This window comes from Danio aesculapii, chromosome 8 (genome assembly GCF_903798145.1).
Source record: "Danio aesculapii chromosome 8, fDanAes4.1, whole genome shotgun sequence".
NCBI classification, from domain to species: domain Eukaryota; kingdom Metazoa; phylum Chordata; class Actinopteri; order Cypriniformes; family Danionidae; genus Danio; species Danio aesculapii.
This window is the reverse complement of record NC_079442.1, coordinates 43,214,880-43,237,245: the sequence shown is the minus strand read 5'-3', so window position 1 is coordinate 43,237,245 and position 22,366 is coordinate 43,214,880. Positions and strand designations below refer to the sequence as shown.

General features: G+C 32.3%; 1 protein-coding gene across 2 annotated transcripts in view; it reads left to right on the top strand.

Moving 5' to 3' along the window:
• Positions 1 to 808: 808 nt before the first annotated feature.
• tbc1d22b (TBC1 domain family, member 22B) overlaps positions 809 to 22,366 on the top strand; it is a 125,310-nt gene continuing 103,752 nt past the window's right edge. The window contains exons 1-5 of one of the 2 annotated variants that reach the window (XM_056464027.1): positions 809 to 1,059; positions 11,489 to 11,545; positions 11,787 to 12,139; positions 14,311 to 14,478; positions 20,706 to 20,776. In XM_056464027.1, the coding sequence (XP_056320002.1) occupies positions 1,004 to 1,059; positions 11,489 to 11,545; positions 11,787 to 12,139; positions 14,311 to 14,478; positions 20,706 to 20,776 (705 nt within the window). In that variant the 5' untranslated portion in view covers positions 809 to 1,003. The remainder of the gene's footprint in view (positions 1,060 to 11,488; positions 11,546 to 11,786; positions 12,140 to 14,310; positions 14,479 to 20,705; positions 20,777 to 22,366) is intronic. The other variant, XM_056464028.1, reaches the window with a different exon arrangement.

The following is a 22,366-nucleotide window of genomic DNA, read 5'->3' as shown; positions in this document are numbered from 1 at the left end:
CAGAGTAATTGGTGGTTCATTTTGCTGAGGTGACCCCTGATTAGTTGAAGGGTAGCTAGTGAGTTTAAAATGAATAAATAATTATTTTAATGGCTTAAAATTATGAAAAATAATATTAATTATGGATATCATGGTGGTGCAGTGGGTAGCTCGATCGCCCCACAGCAAGAAGGTTGCTGGTTCAAGCCTCGGCTGGGTCAGTTGGCAAGTCCAAAGACATGTGGTATAGGTGAATTGGGTAAGATAAATGAATGAGTGTGTATGGATGTTTCCCAGTGATGGGTTGCAGCTGCGTAAAACATGTGCTGGATAAGTTGGCGGTTCATTTCACTGTGACGAACCCAGATTAATAAAGGGACTAAGGGACTAAAAGCAAATGAACTTTGTAAATGATTATAATTATATATTATTATTTTATATAATTACGCATGATCATAATACATAATATAAATACAAGTTAAACAGAATAAATAAAAATTATTACAAATGCTTTATTGTGTAAATTTTAACTATTTGCTATTTTTACTTTATTTTTTGCCATATTTTATACTTTTTCTCCAAACATTTCAACTGACCCCTTTGCTCTCCCTTTTGACCACCTAAAACCCTTTGCGTTATAAGTCATGTACATGTTTACAAACATTATTACAAGTAAACATCATTAAAGAGAATGTAGGTGTTGTTAAGAACAAAGTAGGTCTAAATGGCATAAAGTCTAATAAAACTCAAACCCCATTGGACCGTTCCATTGCACCTGTTCCTCATTTCAGCCAATCACAGCGCGACCTCACGCACCTCCAAGATGGCGACGTCCATTCAGAACTGCTGTAGGCACATTCTGTGTTGACAAAATACGCGCGATAACTAAGCAAAACAAAGCAAGACACATGCGGCAATACACACAAAAAGATCGTTTTCGCTGTTAGATATCAGCACAGATCGGTTGACGGCGTGGTTATCGATCTCATGGCTGTTTGAGAGTGAAATTGGGCGTCCTCTCGCCATGGCCACCGACAACAGGATTCATTTCTGGAGGAAAAACCCGAAGGTTCCCGGAAGGTACATTTTAATCATTAATTTTTGCTGCTAGAGTGGTCATTAGTAAGCTATGTAATGGTTAACATATGTAAAATATCCTGCTTTGTTTACTATTCGATATGAAAGTGTGTCACTTGTATATGTTTTGACAGTATGCTGGAAACCCCAGACGTGTTCAGCATATTTGGGTTATCATATCTGTTTTAACAGTTAAAACTAACAAGGTTTAAGTCAATTATGAAAGCTATGATCATATGATAGCGAATGTTTATATCACTCTTCACAAAAGTTCATCATGGTGACCATAGTTACCACCGAAATACCATTTTGTTACTATAGTGACTTTGTTTTAAATAGTCATTGACTTCAACAGCTAAACATTTCTTACACTGAATGATCTTGTTATGATTTGTTGTGAAATAACAATTATAATATCTGTATACATCATAAAATGCCACTTGCATATTAAAATAAATCGTTTAGTTGATGTTTATGGTAAAGGAAACACAACTACCCGTTACTGCAGTGCTTTCATTATTTTTCTAAGCCATGTTTTAATTATTTTTTTATTTATAATTGAGGTAATGTAGGTTTATAGTCGCACATTCCTTCAGTGACAACTTGTGACATGCTCCCTAGATTGTTTACCGTAGTATTTTGAATATTCGGCTTGAAATCAAAAGTAAGTATGACTTCAAAACAACATTAACACTATTTATCTGACTATAAACAATGTTGTAATTTGATGGCCATTGGCTGCTAATTTGATTTCACTATTTAGAATTTGCAGACAATACTTATCTGACATTATATTATTAAGGAGAAACTCTCAATATAAAAACCTACTTTAACTCAATTATTTTCTTAATAGTTTTAAAGCTGGCCACTTTGTCCTCGTGGGCCTTTTGTTTAGTCTGCACAGAGATTGCTGAGTCTGCTTCGTTGCAGGTTGCCTGGATTTTCATGGTCACAGACAGAATCAGTTCATCTGACTGAATGCGAGCCTGTGATGACTGGACAGTTTTCTGTAGATCAGATATTATATTCTGGCATTGCATAATGTTGCTAAAGAGGAACTTTCAGGCAGCCAGTTTGCAGATTTGCTGATTCTAGAGTGGATGTACAGAAGTTAAAAGTAACTTTTTGTTTTCTTTTTAAAAGTTAATATTTGCCATTTGAATTTATTTGCAGGTTATTTTTTTACTTTTATTGGGACATGTTGATTCCTAACCATGTTGAAAATACTATGTTTGCTTGTGTAATATTTTTATAAAGATTGTAGTGAAAAGGTTTTTAAGAATCAAAACAAAAGTATAAAACAAATAAGCTTATCTCGATAAGTAATTTTTGTTGTGTTTTGTTGTATTATCACAAAAGTTGTGATAAGTGATATTATTGTCATTTTAAGACCAAATTATGCCTATTTATATAATGATTCTGCAACAGGATTTATATTGGCATTAACACATTCAAGACACAAAAAACAGATGTAAATGTCCTTTTTGGCTTTAACGTTATTTGTTAATGATAGCTTTTCTGGAAGTGGAAGAGTTTACTTTGACACCTCTTCAAAACCTTAAAAAAAAGTTCCCTGAACTCACTGACACCTCCAATGGAGATTAGATGAGATGAAAGAAGCTGCATAATCTGCTCAAATTTTTAAGCATTTAATTTTTATGTAAACATGACGGACAAATATATATTGAGTGGCCAAAAATTATTGAGGTCGATAAGCTGATATATGAATTTTTGTGACAGGCCTAAATACAAATTTTTTTGGTTTGTTCTGTACATTAGAATGTGTTCTGATTAATTTCACAAGCAAAGAATAATGACTATAATATATATATATTTTTTTATTAAATTCAATTCAGTTTCATATGTATAGCATCTTTCATTGTTCATTGTTTCCAAGCAGTTACAAAAGATGCACACTATTGCTTTAGAAACAAATTCTGAAAAGTTAAGGTTATTAGTTACTATAACTTTATTAGTTACTAAAAGCTTTAACTAATTAACTAGTAACTAATAGCTTTTAACCGTTAAAGTTATTATAAAAATGTTTAAGACAGCCAATAAAATGTCCAACAGTGTAAGAGTTGTTTATGTAGCAAAATGTATTGTCAGGAATATTTATGAGAAGAAATGTTCAACCTCAACTCAACATAGTAAATAATTAATTCATCAAATCTATAAACTTTGCAACTATGCTTCAAAAACAAGATGTTTAATAATTTAAAATCTAATGAAATTTAGCAAGATTGGTTAATCTTTTATATATTTTATAGCACATAATTTTCAACAGTTTCATTACAAACAGCTGCTTATGCTGCTTATTGTTTTTTAGAAGTTACTTTTTTGTGACCAAACAGTATAGACATGACAGGAAGTGAAGTAAATAGGAACTGACAAAAAACAGTATTAAGTGGTAATTGTAAAAATAAATACATAGTTTTATTGTGTTCTTTTCACACACTGTAAAAAATGCACAATTCATTCATGTTGTCCCAACACAAATTGATTAAGTTAACACTTTTAACACATTTATTCGGATTGAACATAAAAAATTAAGTTATTCCAATGAATTCTCAAGAATTGTGTTGTTTCAGCTCATTTTAAATAAGTATTTTCAACGAGCTAAAAAAAAAAGAAAAAAAATTGTGATTTTAATTTTTTTAAAATTTATTTTTTATTTTTATTTATTTTTTTACTTTTAATGATAATTCAATAATATTTTCTTTATGATTTTTGTGTTGGTACTTTAACTGGATTAGGCCTTTTATGCATAAATAAGTGCCACTAAGAAATAAAACAGCGCAGTGTTGCTCTGAGATGCACAAAAGTTCTGTTCTTGCTTCATTATGCAAACAGCAAATAAAAATTGACACTATTGTTTAATGTACTGTACACAATAAATGTTACACACTTGTAGTGTGTAGTGTTCTATGTAGTGTTTAAAATAACTCCAATTACTCAATTACTTAAAGTATTGTTATAGTAAACATGGTCACTTGATCATCCCTTATATGCTTTAAAACCTTGAAAGCTTACTTTTTGTTTTATTATTGCAAATAAAGTATAAAAAATCTCTTTAAAAGCATAGTTCACCCAGAAATGAAAACTTTCCTACCTTTTACTCAACCCCCAAGTGTTTTCTTTCCTCTTGAACTCAGAAGAGGATATTTTGAAGAATGTTGGTAAACTGTAGCCGCCATTGACATATGTCTATTGGCCAAAATTCTACAAAATATTTACAATGAAAAAAAAAAAAAAAAAAAAAAAAAAAAAAAAAAAATATATATATATATATATATATATATATATATATATATATATATATACATATATATATACGTTAATTAGCAAGTTCCATATTTTGTAGTTCACATGGTGTTTATTTTTGATTGTGAATGGTAGTTTTATCTCTGCCCTGTCGTCTTTTGTTGTCGAAAAAGAAGATATTATTTAAGAAATAATATAGAAAGAATTAAGTCTGTAAAAGAACAGAAAAAGTATTCTGGCTGTTTAATACCAGGTCATTTTACTGTCATTTACAACACACACGCAGACAACATATCACTTCAAATGATTAAAAATGCCAACAAAAGTCACTTTTTAAATTTTAACATCGATAGCTTTTGGAGGAATGATCGAGATCCTATAATGTAATTCAGAAGCATAAATAAGTGGAAAAAAAACATGAATCACAAAAAACAGAAAACTGTTTATGGACAAATATTTTTACAGTGTTCCTTTTTATTTAAAAGAAAAAAGAAAGACTAACAGGTTTATAACATGTAAAAAAGTAAATGATGACAATGAATTTTTTTTATTAATTTTCATTCTTTATAGCAACAAAAAAAATAAATACAAAACACACAAACTTACAGCTTAAATGGTCTCATACATTCATACGCTACAAGTCAAAAGTTTGGGGTCAGTTTATTTTTTATTATTTATTTATTTATTTAGTTTAAATCTGTTCATCAAGGCGACATTTATTGAATGTAAATTGGTAAATATTTATTCATTTTAAATAACTGCTTTCTTATTGTATGTAGTTTCAAATGAAATCATTACTTTATTCATTATTGCTTTTATTACCATTACCAATAATAATAATAATAATAATAGTAATTAATAATAATAATAATAATAATAATAATAATAATTGTAGTAATAATAATAATTAATATTAGAGTGATTTCTAAAGGATCATGTGACTCTGAAGACTGGAGTAACGAAGCTGATAATTCATCTTTAAAATGACTAAATTATTAAATGAAATGATAAACTTCACAATTTTGCAATCTATACTGTATTTTTGATGAAATAAATGCAGCTTTGGTGAGCAGGATAAGCTTATTTTAAAACATTTAAAAATCGTCCTGACCCCAAACTTTTAACCGGTAGTGGATAGTACCGGTACAGCTATGGTAGCTGTAGTCAACAGCTTACAAAAAATAAAACAAAATTAGCACAGAAAATAAAGACAAATAATAAAAAAACTATTTTTACCTGCTGTACACACACATACGCACATACATATACAGGTTGTACAATCAATTAAATGCAATAAATTAAAAAAGTAAATAAATAGAGGTCTCCTATTTCAAAACGTGTCTAAATGATGACACATTTTCCATGCTTTTAATGGCTAATAAAAAGTCCCTGATGTTTTTGGATCATCTGATATAATTGGTGCATTATAAGTAGAGCACAAAGAAGATTATGTTGGAAACGGATGGAATTCCCCTCAGTTTTGCAAAAGATGATCTGAAGCGGCCATTATTGTTTGGGTGTGGTTGTGATCCGAGACTGTTTGAGTTGCTAGTTCAGGTGAATCTGCAGCAGTTGGAGGGCGGAGAGCGGGTGTGATCCTCCTGTAACACGAGAGGTGTGGCCACTTTCACACCATTTATCTCTTTCAGCAGAAGGAACAGAGCATGCAAAACTGATACTATGTGCCTCCAGACAACCTTGGTTTCTTCTCTGTGAAATCACATGATGTTGAAGAGAGATTCACAAAAGTCTTTAGACAGAGCGTGTCTTCAGAACTCTTGACTTTTTTTTCTCTTTAAAGGAAAAATGTATTGTCGTTTACTCAGCCTTTACTTGTTTCAAACCTTTCTGAGCTTCATTCTTCTGTTAAACACCAAAGAAGATATTTAGATAAATGTTGAAAACCGGTAACCATTGAATTCCACTTTATTTATTTTTTTACTACAGGATAGGGATGCAACGATTATAGATTTTGGTCGTACGATTATAGTGCGAGGAATAATCATGGTTTCACGTTTACCATGATTATTATGAATTCATTAATTTTAAAACACTACTAGTTTACAAAATCACAAGAAGACTGATTATATTTTAAAGTGTTATTTATTACTGCTTCAAATAACACATCACAAAATAATAATAAAAACAAACAATAGTCCATTCCTCTCTTTGGACTTCAAAAACTTTTTTCACTTATTTTTATTTTAAACAGAAGTAATAATTTTACACTGAAAATAAATGCCAGAACAATGAATAAATAAATAATAATAAATAAAAATAAGAATAAATAAAAATGTTGAATTTGTCTAAATCTGTTATTATCTTCTGTGTTCATACATACATAATCATTTTAATATAAATAAATATTTAATAAATCGGTTTATCGTTGCATCCCTATATGGAAGTCAATGGTTTTAAGCTTTTTTACAAAGTCTTCTTTTGTATTCAACAGAGAAAGAAAGAAACTCATTAAGGTTTGAAACTAGGGCGATATTGGGAAAAACTGACATTGCGATGGTTACTTCATATATATATATATATATATATATATATATATATATATATATATATATAAATATATATGTATATATATATATATATATATATATATATATATATATATATATATATATATATATATATATGTATATATATATATATATATATATATATATATATATATATATATATATATATATATATATATATATATATATATATATATATATATATATATATATATGTATAAAAATACAATGAAGAAGAAAGAAAGAAACTCCTAAAGGTTTGAAACTATAAGGCGATATTGGAAAACTGACATCATGTTTTATTTGTATGCAATATGATATGAATATACAGACTTGAATAGCTCAATTTGGAAAGAATTCATCATTTTATATTGTTTAGGGTGTTTTTTTTTTTTTTTTTTTTTTTTTAGATAGATAATTTGCAAAAATCAAACAGATAGAGTTTTATGCAGAGTCTAACTGTATTTAGGTATTAATTAATCAAATGTAAATAAATAACACTGCATAGTCATTGTATAAAAATAACTACAGTTATTCTTTGATAAAACTACAAATGTTCTAAATTCTGATACAGAAATTATTTAAATGTACTTGACACCTCACAGCCATAGGCCTTAAAAACAAAGCAAATAAAAAAAATTCCCCTCTATTACTATACTCTATTTCTACACTCTATAGCTTAAATTCTTAGACACAAATGATTTAAATACACTTGAAATCTAAAAGTCATAGTAGACCTTATAAACAAAGCAAACGAAAAACTTCCCGTCTATTGCTACACTTTTTCTACACTTTATAGCTTAAACTTCATAATGACTCCATGTGGTTTCTGGTCGACTATAATCTCCGCTCATACAGTGCTCAACATAACTGAGTACACCCCATTTTGAAGATGAAAATTTGTGTCTATTTCTCAATGAATATAGGCAATGTATTTTGGTGCATTTGAACAAAAAAGATATGTTAAATGGATAAATTTATTAAAATAATGCTTTAGTCATCGAACATCTTTAGAAAAAGAAAAATAATACATTTAAATTTATGCAAAATATTGGAAAAAATTGCAAACTACAAAATTTCAACAATCTTAATTTTTTTTTTCTTTTTAATTTAGCTCTTTGTAAATTTTGTATTTAATATTTTTCTGTTACATATACATTTGGATGTACTAATTTTGGACCATTATCATAACTTATTTTGTTGGATTCGCTCCAGATTTGGCTTCAGTGCTGACTAATCTAATAGTTATGCACAAATGTAGTAGAGTAAAGTTTCCTTTAGAAAATATTAATTTAAATGAGAGATTTGTGAGGGGTGTACTCGTATATGCTGAGTGAGCACTGTATTTCCTAATGGACAACTAAACTAAAACTGAACTTAAACTGACATTGCAGATCCTGCAATGTGACTATTGTAGATTTGCACATTGCGATATGGATGCTAAAACGATATATTGTGCAACAATATTTAGAACCAGTTGAAGGAGACTAAATAGTGAGCAAATTTACATTTTTGGGTGAACTATCCCTTTAATGCAGTGATATTAAAATTAAAGTGTCACCAGGAAATATGTTAGAATTTTTATTAATAAATTTGTATTTATTCATTAGTTTTTGCCATGAAAATAGTCATTGTTTCTGAGAACCTAGAATTAAATAAAAATATGTCATATGATATATTAAAATTCCTCTAAGGGGAAATTATTCATTACATTGACAGTTTCCCTACTTTGTTAGCTTTTGAATGTAGATTATGGCGCGTAAAAAAAGTCCTCTGTGTGTGTATTTAACATTCCACGTCTAAGATAACACTGCCCTCCGGCAAACTGCTCACTTGCTCAAACACTCCTTGTTCACAGCTCCAATATTTAATGCAAATGCAAGCAGCTTGCTTACATATCTGCAAGTAATTTACCTTTTATTTTTCGAGTCGCATAAAAATTGATGAGCCGTGTTTCAGCCGCATTGTGCTTTAGGGAGTTACTCTGTGGTCCCATTTGCACATAATGCATCTAGTATTGTGTGGATTTCAACAGAAATAACCTTGTAGCAACAATACAGTTAATTTTCCTTTTAATAATACGACCACACCTATGCCCCTGTGTTGCCCATAAAAATTCTGCTTAGCACTGCAGTGTTTGGACCCATCTAGCCATTATGCCGGATATTGCACAGTAACTCACCATAGCCTCTAATATTGTGGAGATTTATATTTATGTTGTTGTAATGTGGTAGACCCGGCAGTGTGCTTGGCTTTTAATTTGAGATGTATTTTTTTGGGCTGTCACTAAGCACCAGTAGGCCTGTCCTACTGCTCTGGAATTGTTTTAAAGTGCCCTGTTATGTTGTTTAGAATTTCCAATTTATTAGGAGGTCTCCAATAGTAGATGTTCATCCATCCATGGTCAATAAATACTTTTATTTGCTTATAAATTTGCTAACTTTTATTGAAATGGGAAGAAAACAATTTTAATAGAGTGTATATTTTTAAACTACATTAGAGGACATTTTTATTCAGAAAATATTTTAAGGAAAGTGTTTGAAAAGGAAGGAATCTTTGAATGTTTATCACGGACCTAATTTAAAGATCTTATGTGATCTTTTATCAGCATTGTTGTTATTTATGCTTTTCAAAAATTTTTTTGTATAATGCTGGTTTATTAAGAAACTGTTGTTTCTTACGGTTTATGGTTGTAAAATATGTATAGAATATATGTTGCTAATTTTGCCATGCATATAGTCAATGCTGCTGATATGGAATGAATGAATTAATAAATAATAAAATAACATAAAATAAAATAAATATTTTTTATATATAAATAAATAAAATAAAACAAATTAGATACATTAAATAAATTGCATAAATAAATAATTAATAATAATATAAAAAAAAAATATATATATATATATATATTTTTTTTTTAATATTATTAATTATTTATTTATGCAATTTATTTAATGTATCTAATTTGTTTTATTTTATTTATTTATATATAAAAAATATTTATTTTATTTTATTTTATTTTATTATTTATTAATTCATATATATATATATATATATATATATATATATATATATATATATATATATATATATATATATATATATATATATATATATATATATAAACAATTATTTATAAATAAAATAAACGTAAATTAAATTATTGAAATTAAATATTTTTATTTCCCAGTACTGGGTTGCAGCTGGAAGGGCATTGCGTAAAACATGTGCTGGATAAGTTGGCAGTTCATTCCGCTGTGGCGACCCCTGATTAATAAAGGGACTAAACTGAAAAGAAAATTAATGAATTTATTAATAATTTTAATAAATTAATGAAAATAATTAAAATAAATTAAATGAAAATGAAATAAATTAAATTAATTAAACAAAAATAAATTTAATTAAATAAATTACCTAAATCAAATAAATTAAATGCATTACATAAATTACATGAAAAAAAATAATAAAAAAATAAAATAAACTTAAATTAAATGAATTCAAATTAATAAATACTTTTATTTAAAAAATCCATTAATTAAAATTAATTAAATATAAATAAAACAAATTACATCAGTCAAATAAATTATGTAAATAAATAAATAAATAGAAATAATGAAAAAGTAATAGAATAAAAAGAAAAAATAAATAATTTATTCACATTCAGCAAATGAAGAACATAGGTTTGTGCAGAAAAAAATTACCAAGATAATTGACAGTTTGAAACTTTACCTGCCTTTTATACTATAAAAATCATTTTAACGGGGCATTTTAATTACCTGTGTAAATCCAAATTTTCACTGACAATGGTTGGGTGATAAATTGAATTATAGTGTATATATTTCGATTAGTATAGATAGCAATAATAGAATATATTTGTAATTACAAAATATATTTTTTGTCATAAATGCAACTCTTTGACAAAATCTCCAGAATACAGGCTACTCTTTGTAATGTTTACCTTAGAGCCTTTCTACGATCAATCAATTATTTGTTCAAAAGAACAGATTAAATATTTTTTGTAACAGTATTTATTATAAATTTCACACAATAATACAGACCCCAAGGTGGTATTTTATGTAAAAAGGGCAAGCAAAAGCAAAGTAGCATACTACTATGTGAAGTCAATGCAATAAAAAGAAAACAAATGATTATACTGTTAAAAATCCTAATCCTTTATCGTGTATATTGTGTTTTCGGTTTCATTTATACATAGCCATGTCATTACCCTAGTTTTGCTGTCCTTCCTTGCTTTGTAACTCAAAACTACAAGGGCATTATAACACGTTCAGTGTTTGACATTCTCGTTCCTGACTTTATAAAACCAGAATAGTCATCAGAAGTGTGTCATATTATAGATTCTATAAGAATGTCAGGCACAAATCTATGAGGGTATTATGACATGCTTGACATTCTTATTCCTGACTCTTTTTATTTTATGGTGACCACAATATTCCTCAGACGTTTGTCATATTCTAGATTCTGTAGGAAAGTCAGGCATATGGGCTTTGAAGGACATGGTTGTAACTTCATAAATGCTGAGATGCATATCAGATGTTGTGACAAGGCTGAAATGATACAGGCTCACCCAGCCCTTTTTATGACTCTGTAGAGCACACATCAGCTTTTCTTTCTCTTAGCTTACAGCCAGTATATGGAGCACAGCACCCTCCTCTGGACCCGCGGAGACACCGTCCGTAAGTCCTGCTAGCTGTCCACTGTTTGTGTGCTTGCCAACAAATGTTTTCACCCCCCATTTACATGTTCATTTCTTCATTTCAGTTCGCATCTATATGAATGTGTTTCGCTGCATAAAAACTTTGAATTATTATTATTATTTTTTTTTTGTTGTTGTTGTGAAATTGTAATGCATTTTCCTTTCTAACTATAATCAGTCTCTATGTGCTTTATATGTGCTTTTTCTTTGTCTTATTACAGATTAAAAGACACTCCGAAGGCCAGCAGTGTGGTCAAATCCAAAAAGCCTTCAACCTTTCATGAATTTGCCCGGAGCACCAACGATGCATGGGACATTGATGATGAAGAGGATGACGGTATATTCAGTCTCAAACAGTCTTCGTCTTCACCTGTCCAATCACGATCCACTCCTCAGACGCCTTGCCTCAAACTCTTTAAAGTTCCGGATGACACTGAGTTAGGGCCGCGCTCACTAGACAGACAGGAACCCATCAGCACAAACCCAGATCGAGAACGACTGGATGTTGAAAGTGGCCCAGCCAATGGCAGAGTGGTGAAGTCCTGTAGTGACGCCCAGCTGAATGTTAATACAGGTATGCTGGTTATTGTTGTTTTAAAGGGTTAAAAATGTTGCTAAATTCATTGTACAGTAATAAAATAAAGCTAGTAATATTTTAATTATATTTAATAATATTGTGACACAATAAAAAAATCTCTCAAAGTTGGAAAATCTCAGCACAATCTGAATAAATGAATGTGCTATTTATTTTTAGATATTTGTGTAAAATATTTTCATGTAATTAAAATAGTTTTTTTTTAACAGAGTTGAACAGAGCAAGGACTTTTTTCACAGTATGTCTGAAAATATTTTTTATAGTCTTATTTGTTTTATTTTAGCTAGAATAAAAGCTGATTAAATTTTTTTAAAGAACATTTTAAGGTCTTTATTATTCACCCTCTTAAGCAATATATTTTTTCGGTTGTCTACAGCAGTGATTCTCAAACTGGGGGTCGCAGAATAATTTCAAGGGGTCGCAAGAGTGATTTAAAAATTGTGTAATTTTCAGTGATTATAATATATATTTTTCAGTATTACAAGTGAAAGCTAATATTTTCAGATTTTATTAGAAGTATTAGGGACACATTCACGCAGAATGCGTCTTTGTACTTGAAATGCAGCAATCAGCAATCAGGAACAGTTTAAAACTGTTGTCATGTCAACTTGCCGCAGTAAACAAAGCCTGCAACGCTTGCCCCGCCTTCGCGCTCTTCTTATTGGCCCACTGCTCTAGAACTGAACGCAAATGGATTGGTTCAAATCAGCCGTGATTTACTCAGTCAACGCCTCCTGCCTTCAGATGACAGGAGCTACAACTGCGAAAATATAACACGCTGAAGATGAGAGAATGAAAACAACACTGACAGATTTTGTTTTAGAAACCACCTAAAGCTACAAATAATGGCACATCTGATTACTGGTCATGTGGTGAATGTTAATCCATCATCTACACTTTTCGAAGAGTGGATAAAAGACTTCCATTGGCTTCAAGTCCGCTATAAAAATAACTAAAACGTTCACTGTAAAGTCTGTGGGAAGGAATTTTCAGGGAACTGTTTGCCACATCTACACATTTCAAGCACAAGAGGTTCTCTTTAATCCTTCATTTAATCGCCAGACGCTGTCAGCCGTGCAAGTGGCAGCTATATGTAAAATTTAACACAACGTACACCATCGCAAAAGGGCTTGCACTGACTAAGATTAAACTAATGTCGCTGCTCATGAAAAGACCGGTATTGCTATTAAAGTGACATATGCAAATAATAAGGTATATGTGAAAAGAATCTGTGCAATATCAGACACCACCTGTGAGAACACAGCACAGTTAACGAATTGTTAACAGATTCATTCATGTAGTGAATGAAGGGCTGGTGCAGGGCGGTTGAGCGGTCTGTGATATCTTTTGGTCACTCAATTATGTTATAAAAATGTATTTTCTTGTGATAACAGGATTTCGTTGAGACACATTTTCCTCACGCATTTTATTTAATTTAAGGTGGGGGATACAAAAAAAAAATCATTATTTCCATATTCTGAGCGATGCGTGCCTCCAGGCGCACACAGTTGAAAACATCTTCAAAATGCTGCAAGTGCACCACGAGTCACGTGACAAGAACTGACCGATCAGCTTCATATTTTGTATGGAATATACACAGTTCGGTAGCACAGCAGTGCTTTTTAATTTTCTCTATAAATAAAACTTGTATCAGAGTTGCAGCTATTTTTTTGTCAGCTTTGTCATTATCTGAGAAAAGAGTTGATGGTCGCCTAGCAATGCACCCATCCCCGGGCCGCTGTACAACTGTCAAGCTTTGACCGCTCCACCGTGACCGTTGGGGACCATTGGTCTACAGAACAAAACATTGTTACACAATGACTTGCATAATTACCATAAATTTCCCAATTAATATAGTTAAGCCTTTAAATGTCACTTTAAGCCGAATACTAGTATTGTGGAATAATTCTAGTAAAATATTATGTACTGTCATTATGGCAAAGATTAAAAAATCAGTTAATAGAGATGAGTTATTAAAACTATTATATTTAGAAATTTTTGAGATTTCTGGTAAGCAGAAATTATGGAAAAAAAGTAGAGGGGTTAAAAATTCAGGAGGGCTAATAATTCTGATTTAATTACATTTTAAATGTAAATAAATTCTAATTCTTAATATTTGTGTCTTTATATTTTCTTTCTTTTCTGTTTAGCTCGAAATCCACTGCAAAAACAACAGTCACTTCCTGTACGCCCTGTCATTCCCTTAGTTGCCCGCATTTCAGACCAAAACGCCTCAGGAGCTCCGCCCATGACCGTGAGAGAGAAGACACGATTGGATAAATTCAAGCAGCTACTCTCCAGCTCCAACACAGACCTGGGTAAGCCTTTCACTAACAATTACCAAATTGTGTCATCACTCAATATACAAAATATATAAAATGTTGTCAAAGCGGTATTGAAAACTAGACACTCATGGGTTACTTGTCGACTGGTAGAAGATCTTCATCAGAACCATCTGAAAATCGTCACATGTGTTCGCACCTCATCTCTCGCCTGTTTTTCTGCCTCTAGCTGAATGTCTTTGCCAGGTGAGACAGTGTGGGATGGCAGAATGCACACGAATCCCATCCATGATGTTATCCTAGTCTTCCTGAGTTCATGCTGAGAGGCCCTTCTGTTCTCCCCACATTCTCCAACCAATCGTCTTTTCGAGTGCACCTGTGAGATGGCAGAACAAAAAAAAACAAGTTCTGCATGTGCCTTCGCTCATTTTGTCCCGTTGATGCTGTAATGATGCTATCAAAGAAACCCACTCTTCTTTGCTTTTATAACTGAGTTTCAGCCTCCGCAGGTTCAGAGCTTTCCTGAGCGACAGGCTGAAATCACGAGGGAATGACAACCATCAGTCATTGGAGGGGAAAATAACGCTTATACACTTCTTTCGCAGCACCTTATGAAAAATGTGCTTGTGATATAGTTGGAGGGGCTTCCCTGCACAGTATTCTGAGTTCATAATAGCTTCTGAGATCTTTCATCATTCCGCTATCGTATGACGGCTGGCAGGTGTTCAATACCATTAGTATTTTAGGAGCGCTTGGATATCAGCTTCGTGTTTGTTCTAACTCAAAAACGACCCAGGAGCACTCTTGCCAGATGTTTCTCAGCGAGTGTTTAAGTTTTCATAGACGTTGTGTAAAGCGGGTTTTTACATTCACTGATCACGATGACCCAGAGGGCTTGGCGGGAGATGGTAAAAAAACAATCCTCAAAAAGAAGTGTAGGCTTCAATACCCGGAGAGATCACTGATATCTACTATAATGGCATTCACCTGCTGTATAATGTTGTCTTTATAAGATAGACAAGGTAAGTAATTGAGAACAGGGGAGTTGAAAAGCTCCACTCAATGAAAAATACAAAAAAGGAACAGGCAGAGAGAATGGTTAAAATTCACTGTGATTCTGCTGGTTGTCATGACAACAGTTGTCTTTGCTCTTCTTTGTAAGACTCGAAAGTATAATACTATAAGTATTTTCTTTACTTCAGTGGTGGTGCTTGCAAAGGCAAGAATTATATTTACTTTGAGCCACAGTTTTAGCATATAACTCATCATGAATTATTTATTGACACTTTGAGTGAAGTCATTTTTAGAGATAGTTCATCTAATGGCTGGTTCACACTGTGTTTTTATTTTTACATTTTATTATTATTATTATTTTTTATAATCCTGAACGATTGTAGCATGTTAGACTGCACGAACATGGCTCTTATGTCACACTGTAGGATCTCAGCTGTCATAAAGTCAGATTGAACACCAATGAAGACGCACCAAACAAGAAAGAAAACGCCCCCAGAGTTTGACGTCATCCACCTGTGACACTTTCACTGTACCGTGTTCTGAAATGATTCTTCACAGCAAACGTAAACAATCTGTAGTGGCAATTTTTGCAAACGGCATGTCAAAACCAGGACGAAAAAAACTGTTTTACATTTCCCCGCAGTCATTTGAATTGTCGCATGGATTGCATCATCAAATTCGGAGCTCCTATTGGTTTTTGGATTGACGCTCATTGCAGCTGTTGTTACACTGCAGGAAATTGTCTGAAAAATCTGATCGCAATGGGCACTAAGCAGCTGTCTGTGAATATGTCAAACAAAAGATCATAGATCACAGATTTTAACCTAGGATTTCAGGAATCTTTTAGGATTTCCCAAATTTGTCTCCGATGGCAAATTGGCTGAAATCTCACAGTGTAAGCGGGGCTTTAAATGATTTTTTTTTTTTCTTTGAGGAGAGGATTGATGAATATTTTTTTTATCTCAATCCATGGTAGATGATTCTTAAATTACCAACACTTTGAGAGTAAAAAAAGACCATATGCAACCGATTTTAAGGGTGCTTTCACACCTAGACGTATGTTTCAGGACCTGGTGCGTTTCCCCTGTTAGCACGGTGCGTTTGGCATATGTGAAACCCGCTATCACGCTCTGATCCATAGCAAAACAATCATTTCAAGATCGCTTGAATAAGGTGATCTCGGCTTGATTTAAATGAACTCTGAAGCAGATGGATTGTAGTGAGAAAGCAATACAATCCAACAAACTAATGAACCTGGCGATATCACAGTGTATTATAGTTATGGGATCGCTATATATACGGTTATTAAAGAGCCTCCATTTTACATTTATAAAAGGTCATATTTTGGTTTTGAGGGTCTCCAACAACAGGCTGATATGCATGCAAGGTCAAAAAACACTTTCATTGTCTTATAATATGCATTTATTTTTACTTAAATATCCCAATAACTCCCACATGATTTGTTCAGCGATTTCATTTGTTCCAAAACCCCTCTTTAGCACAAAGCTAATCTGTGCTTATTGGTCCGATGACCCAGTCTGTTGTGATTGGTCGACTAGGTTCAGCATGAGACAGAGAGAAACGCCCACCACGGCAATGAAGTAGCAGCCAGAGAGTATGTGAGAACCCAATGCCGGAGTGCATTAAAGCAATGCAGTTAAACACCAGCATATTACTCTACTCTTAACCCTAACCCCAAGTAATAACAACGACACACATTCAGTATTAATCCACACAGTGGCAAAAGTTGAACCATTTAAAAAATTGACCACGCCGCGTGTGTAAGGAACAGCTTATGGTGGCCATAGAAAAGGCAAAACAGCAGAGAATCGCGAGTTCAGAAACTCTTTTAAATCGGTAAAGGAAGAAGCACGCGTTGCATTTTTAACATGGTTTTGGACACAATATGTGAATATCCCATAAGGATTTAACCTGAAAGATGCAGTACAAGCACTGATCTATAATAGGTGATTACAAGCCACACGGAGCGATTACAAGTTACAACACACTTAAATAAATATTTTGCAAACTACACAAAACGAGGCAACAATTTTAATTACACTTACATGTTATGATCCGGAGGAAGAAGAAACTGGTCAATATGAACTGTAACAGTTACGGACAAAGTCTGACAAAGTCCAATAGATAATAGTCTCTGCTGTTCCTTCCTTTAATAGCAAACAGCCGGCAATTCCCTCATTGCAGCGGAGGTTATTGTATCAAAAATCAGAAATATGACAGGAACAAACACAGCAATAGGTTGGCTATACTGTGGTATTGTTGTGAAAATTAACTCTTTATTCCCCGCAGCCTAATGGCCATCTATCAGTGATCGTCATCTTCGCGTCATGATCAGTCCCGTGATCTCCTGCGCTCCGCTGTGTCTGAATGGAAAGGCGAGTTTATGTTTACACTGGAAGTGGTGCTACATATTCGGTGATGTACCATATCGACGTTGATGCGTTCAAGCAAAAGATCTGAACCCAACATGATTCATTTATATGACTCTGAGTCAACTATTTAGTTAAAGTATCAATAGTTTTAAACAAGGTGTTACAAAAAAATGACAGGCAGTATATTTATTGATTGATTCAATAGATCGATTTGTAGAACCCTTAACTACTAAAATGAGACCAAGTCTGAACTCTCTGATTTATATTTGGTGACGATGTCTGTGGGTGTCTCCATTCAAAATTAAAGTGCACCTTTTCACATATAATGTCTCATTTCTCATCGTAAATTAAAATAACGATGTACGACAACTGAGCTGAATCCGTGGGACTCTGAAAAATAAACCTTGAAACTCTGACCAATGTGAGGAAACCAATGTACTCTAACGTGACTTGTTTTAACTATTTTGGTCCGTTTAGAAACTTTGCATTGTGAAAGCGAACTTCACCAAGAACAAGAATAAACATAGTAACAATTTTAATCCCTATTTCGGAATAAAACAATCGATTTACAGATGTGAAAGCACACTAAGTCATGTGGCTCCAGTCAATATGATGAGGCTTTAAGATTTAAAATTAAATCAACAAATGACTTCTTGTGATGTTCTTTAATTATATAACTAGTAGTAAAGTGGACAGAATAATTCTGTTAACTTGTGCTTTAAACAAAGTTCCTGTTCACTTGTGCTTTGAATTTAGGAACTATAAAGGTCACCATACGGACCAGATCCAAGATTAGGAGAGACAGATGAGCATATATGCAATTTTCTTTTCTAGCAATCCCTTAGTACAGGGCCATTCAATTAGTTTGTCATGGGGGCAAGTTCATCAAAAGCATCCCAAACGAACGGCCGGAGAGATATGACTTGCAATATGAGTGAGGATACAACTGCATATAAGCCCATTTGTCGTATTTTTGCTCATTAAGACACCCACGTTGGCTTTTTCTACATAAAATGTTAATATTTTGTATTTGAAACCACATAACATCACTGCATTGTACAATAGGCTTTTTTTTTTTTTTTTTTTTACAAACATTCAAATGCATTCAAAAGCAGTGCATTGCTCAAGTAGGCTTCTTTTACATTCAGACACATTCATATGTTATGTTTTGAACTGCATAACAATTAGGGATGCAACGATTATAGATTTTGGCTGTACGATTATAGTCTGAAGAATAATCATGGTTTCACGGTTATCACATCTAATGTAAATGTAATAATTCGTCTAACAAATCTTTTGTTTACATTGCACTCAAAGCCGCGTACAACTCTCACCGCTACAACAGATGTTTACTCCTGCGTGCGTCCGGAAAGCCGTGAGCGCATTGCTCCGCTTGTGCGTGCATATTGGATTCTTACATTGGAAATAACAAACTTGCACACGGCAACGACGTGATCTGGGAACGGCCCGCTTCTATAGTTAATCCAGTGTGCGAGCATATTAGCCTCGGTGTACAACCTCGGAACTTTAAACTAGCGCACAGTTGACAACTTGGCATAACTTTGTTTAATTGCAGCAGTTTCATTGCGTGCAACAGCCTTTATGATTAATTAACTGTGACGAATTAAAGCACAGTTAATAGTGAAATCGGCTAATCGTTGCATCCCTAATAACGAGATCCGTTAATTGTACAAAGGGCTTTTTCTACAAACATATCCATATGTTTTCGGCTGCTCGCGCCACTCGCTTATTATCAAATGTTATCATTTTATATAGAAATAAAATAGAACTCTTTGTGTTTTTCTAAGTGTTCCTGGTTCCAGTTGACCTGAATAATGCAACCTAGCAATCCCTTTAGTGGATCTAAATTTTAAAGTAAAACATTGACCAAAGGTTTTAAGAATTAAATCAATTTGTCGACAAAAATAGTGTATAAAACTTTTGCATATGCATATTTTTTCAGACCTTTATTAAAAACTATAATAATTCACTTGATTATACAAACTAAGTTCAAGATTTATTATTAAACACAGATTTAATAAAATATACTAAGTATCAAGTTTGTTTTTCTTGCCCATTGGCATATAATTTCTAATTTTACGCATAATTCTTACACGAGTAGGAATTTATAACTTGATCAATAATCTCAATGTGATAAGAAAAATAAATGAATATCCTTAAATGCTCTCTGAGTACTAGTGTTAATATTTTATATATTTCTTTTTAAATGGTTTAAAAGTAAAAGGTTTGTTTTCACAACAACACACAAAACTGATTAAGAAAGGATTTTGAGGTGCGTTGGAGGAAAAAAAGTGAAATATTTGTAAAAGGATGGCACAGATGTTGTATTTTTTTTTTTTTTAAGCTTTCCAAATATTATGAGAACCTGCGAGTAGTCAACTACATATTCATTACCTTTAAAATCAATACGCAGTTATGGCTTATTTGTCTTATTGGAGTTTCCATAATTCAGCATGGCATGGCTGTGAAAACTGTGAATGTGTTTGCTAATTAAAAGTAATTGCGTATTGATTATGCTGATTGAACTGTAAGAGTGTCATCGGTCCTGTGAAAGCTGGCGACTGGTGATTTAAAACATGTCGTGCGTGATTTTCAATCTCCGCATATGAATGAACTCTTGATTTATGCTTTTGGCTGTTGATTGAGGCTGCGTTCAATTGTTTAGTCCAATTCATCTGAACTTCCTCTGATTTATACCTTGGGGTCCAGACCACAGTTTGATGAGCTGTTTACTGCTATATATAGAAAGCAACTGGTCTGAAGATGGCAGTTTCACCGTGCTATTAAAATATTTGTCATTTTGGATTCAGTTTACACTTTGTTTTCTTTCTACAGAGGAGTTACGGAAGCATAGCTGGTCAGGAATCCCTCGTGAGGTTCGACCAGTCACCTGGAGGCTCTTATCGGTAAGTACTTTCTAATTTAATTTAGCCATTTTTATTCAAACAAACACCAGTGATAGGACAAGAAAGTATGTTGAAAAGAAAATCTTGGAAGAATAGGACTGAATATGCCGTGAACTTGCCTAACGAGGTTACATTTTGCTTGACTTTTTTACAAGGATGGAAACTACAATATTTATAAAGATCATTCTAAATATCAATGAATAACCATACATGGTATTAAAGGTGGATGCTAATGTAGTTATCAAAATAGTTTGTGTTAATAGTCCTCCTTTTTGGTGTTACTGGGTTATTAAATGTTTTAATTAATTTAATTGTATTCATTTATTTTTACCATATATATATATATATATATATATATATATATATATATATATATATATATATATATATATATATATATATATATATATATATATATATATATATATATATATATATATATATATATATATATATATATATATATTTTTTTTTTTCTACAAATTTACATCACACCTGTCGCTTCAGGTTAAAATTGTGTTTTTGAGAGAAGAATAATACAGGCAGATCACTTTGGTAATTTTTTTTTAATTTATATTGTAATAAATCGAACTATATAAAAGGTATTTACAAACAATTAGTTTTGGTCACTCACCAGCTAATGCTAAATTAAATTTAAAACCTGGAAAAGTCATGAAATTTTGACAAGACATTTTCCAGGCCTTCAGAAAAACCAGGAAAAGTCAAGTAAATTTGTTTAACAAATATCTGCGTACTTATATTTAAAATTATATAATTGGGGAAATTTTAATGCGCGGTTCATCTCTTCACGTGACGTTCTCTGTCTGGGGTAAAAAAAAACAACTCACAGTTTCAGCTTCGCCTCTCTTTCACTCACATTCATCGTAATTCAAGCTACATTTTGCGTGTGGTATCCAGAAACAATCTCTAACTACAAGGGTTAGATAATTCATTCATTTTGTTTTCGGCTTAGTCCCTTTATTAATCTGGGGTCGCCACAGTGGAATGAACCGCCAACTTATCCATCACATGTTTTACACAGCAGATGCCCTTCCAACCACAACCCATCACTGGGAAACAATCACACACATACACTACGGACAATTTAGCTTACCCAATTCACCTATAGCGCATGTTTTTGCACTTGTGGGAGAAACCGGAGCATCCGGAGGACCCACGCCAACACGGGGAGAACATGCAAACTCCACACAGAAATAGCAACTGACCAGCCGAGGCTCGAACCAGCGACCTTCTTGCTGTGAGGCGAACGTGCTACCCACTGTGCTTCACACATACAGCAAGATACTTGCTAAAAACTATTTTACAGATTTAGAAATAAACAAACTAAACAGATTGTCACGTATTTTATATGCTGTTATAAATTTGAACATGCGTTTTTTTTCTTATTTGTCACATGTAAGTAAACATTACGTGAAACATTAGGTCATTAATATTTATCTGAAAGTCCTAGAATTTTAGTAGTACAAATGTGTATGAACCCTTCACAACACAAGAATTCTTGTATTAAAATGTATAATTTATAAATGGTTATATATTATTTGTAATATAATATTATGTAATATGTAATAT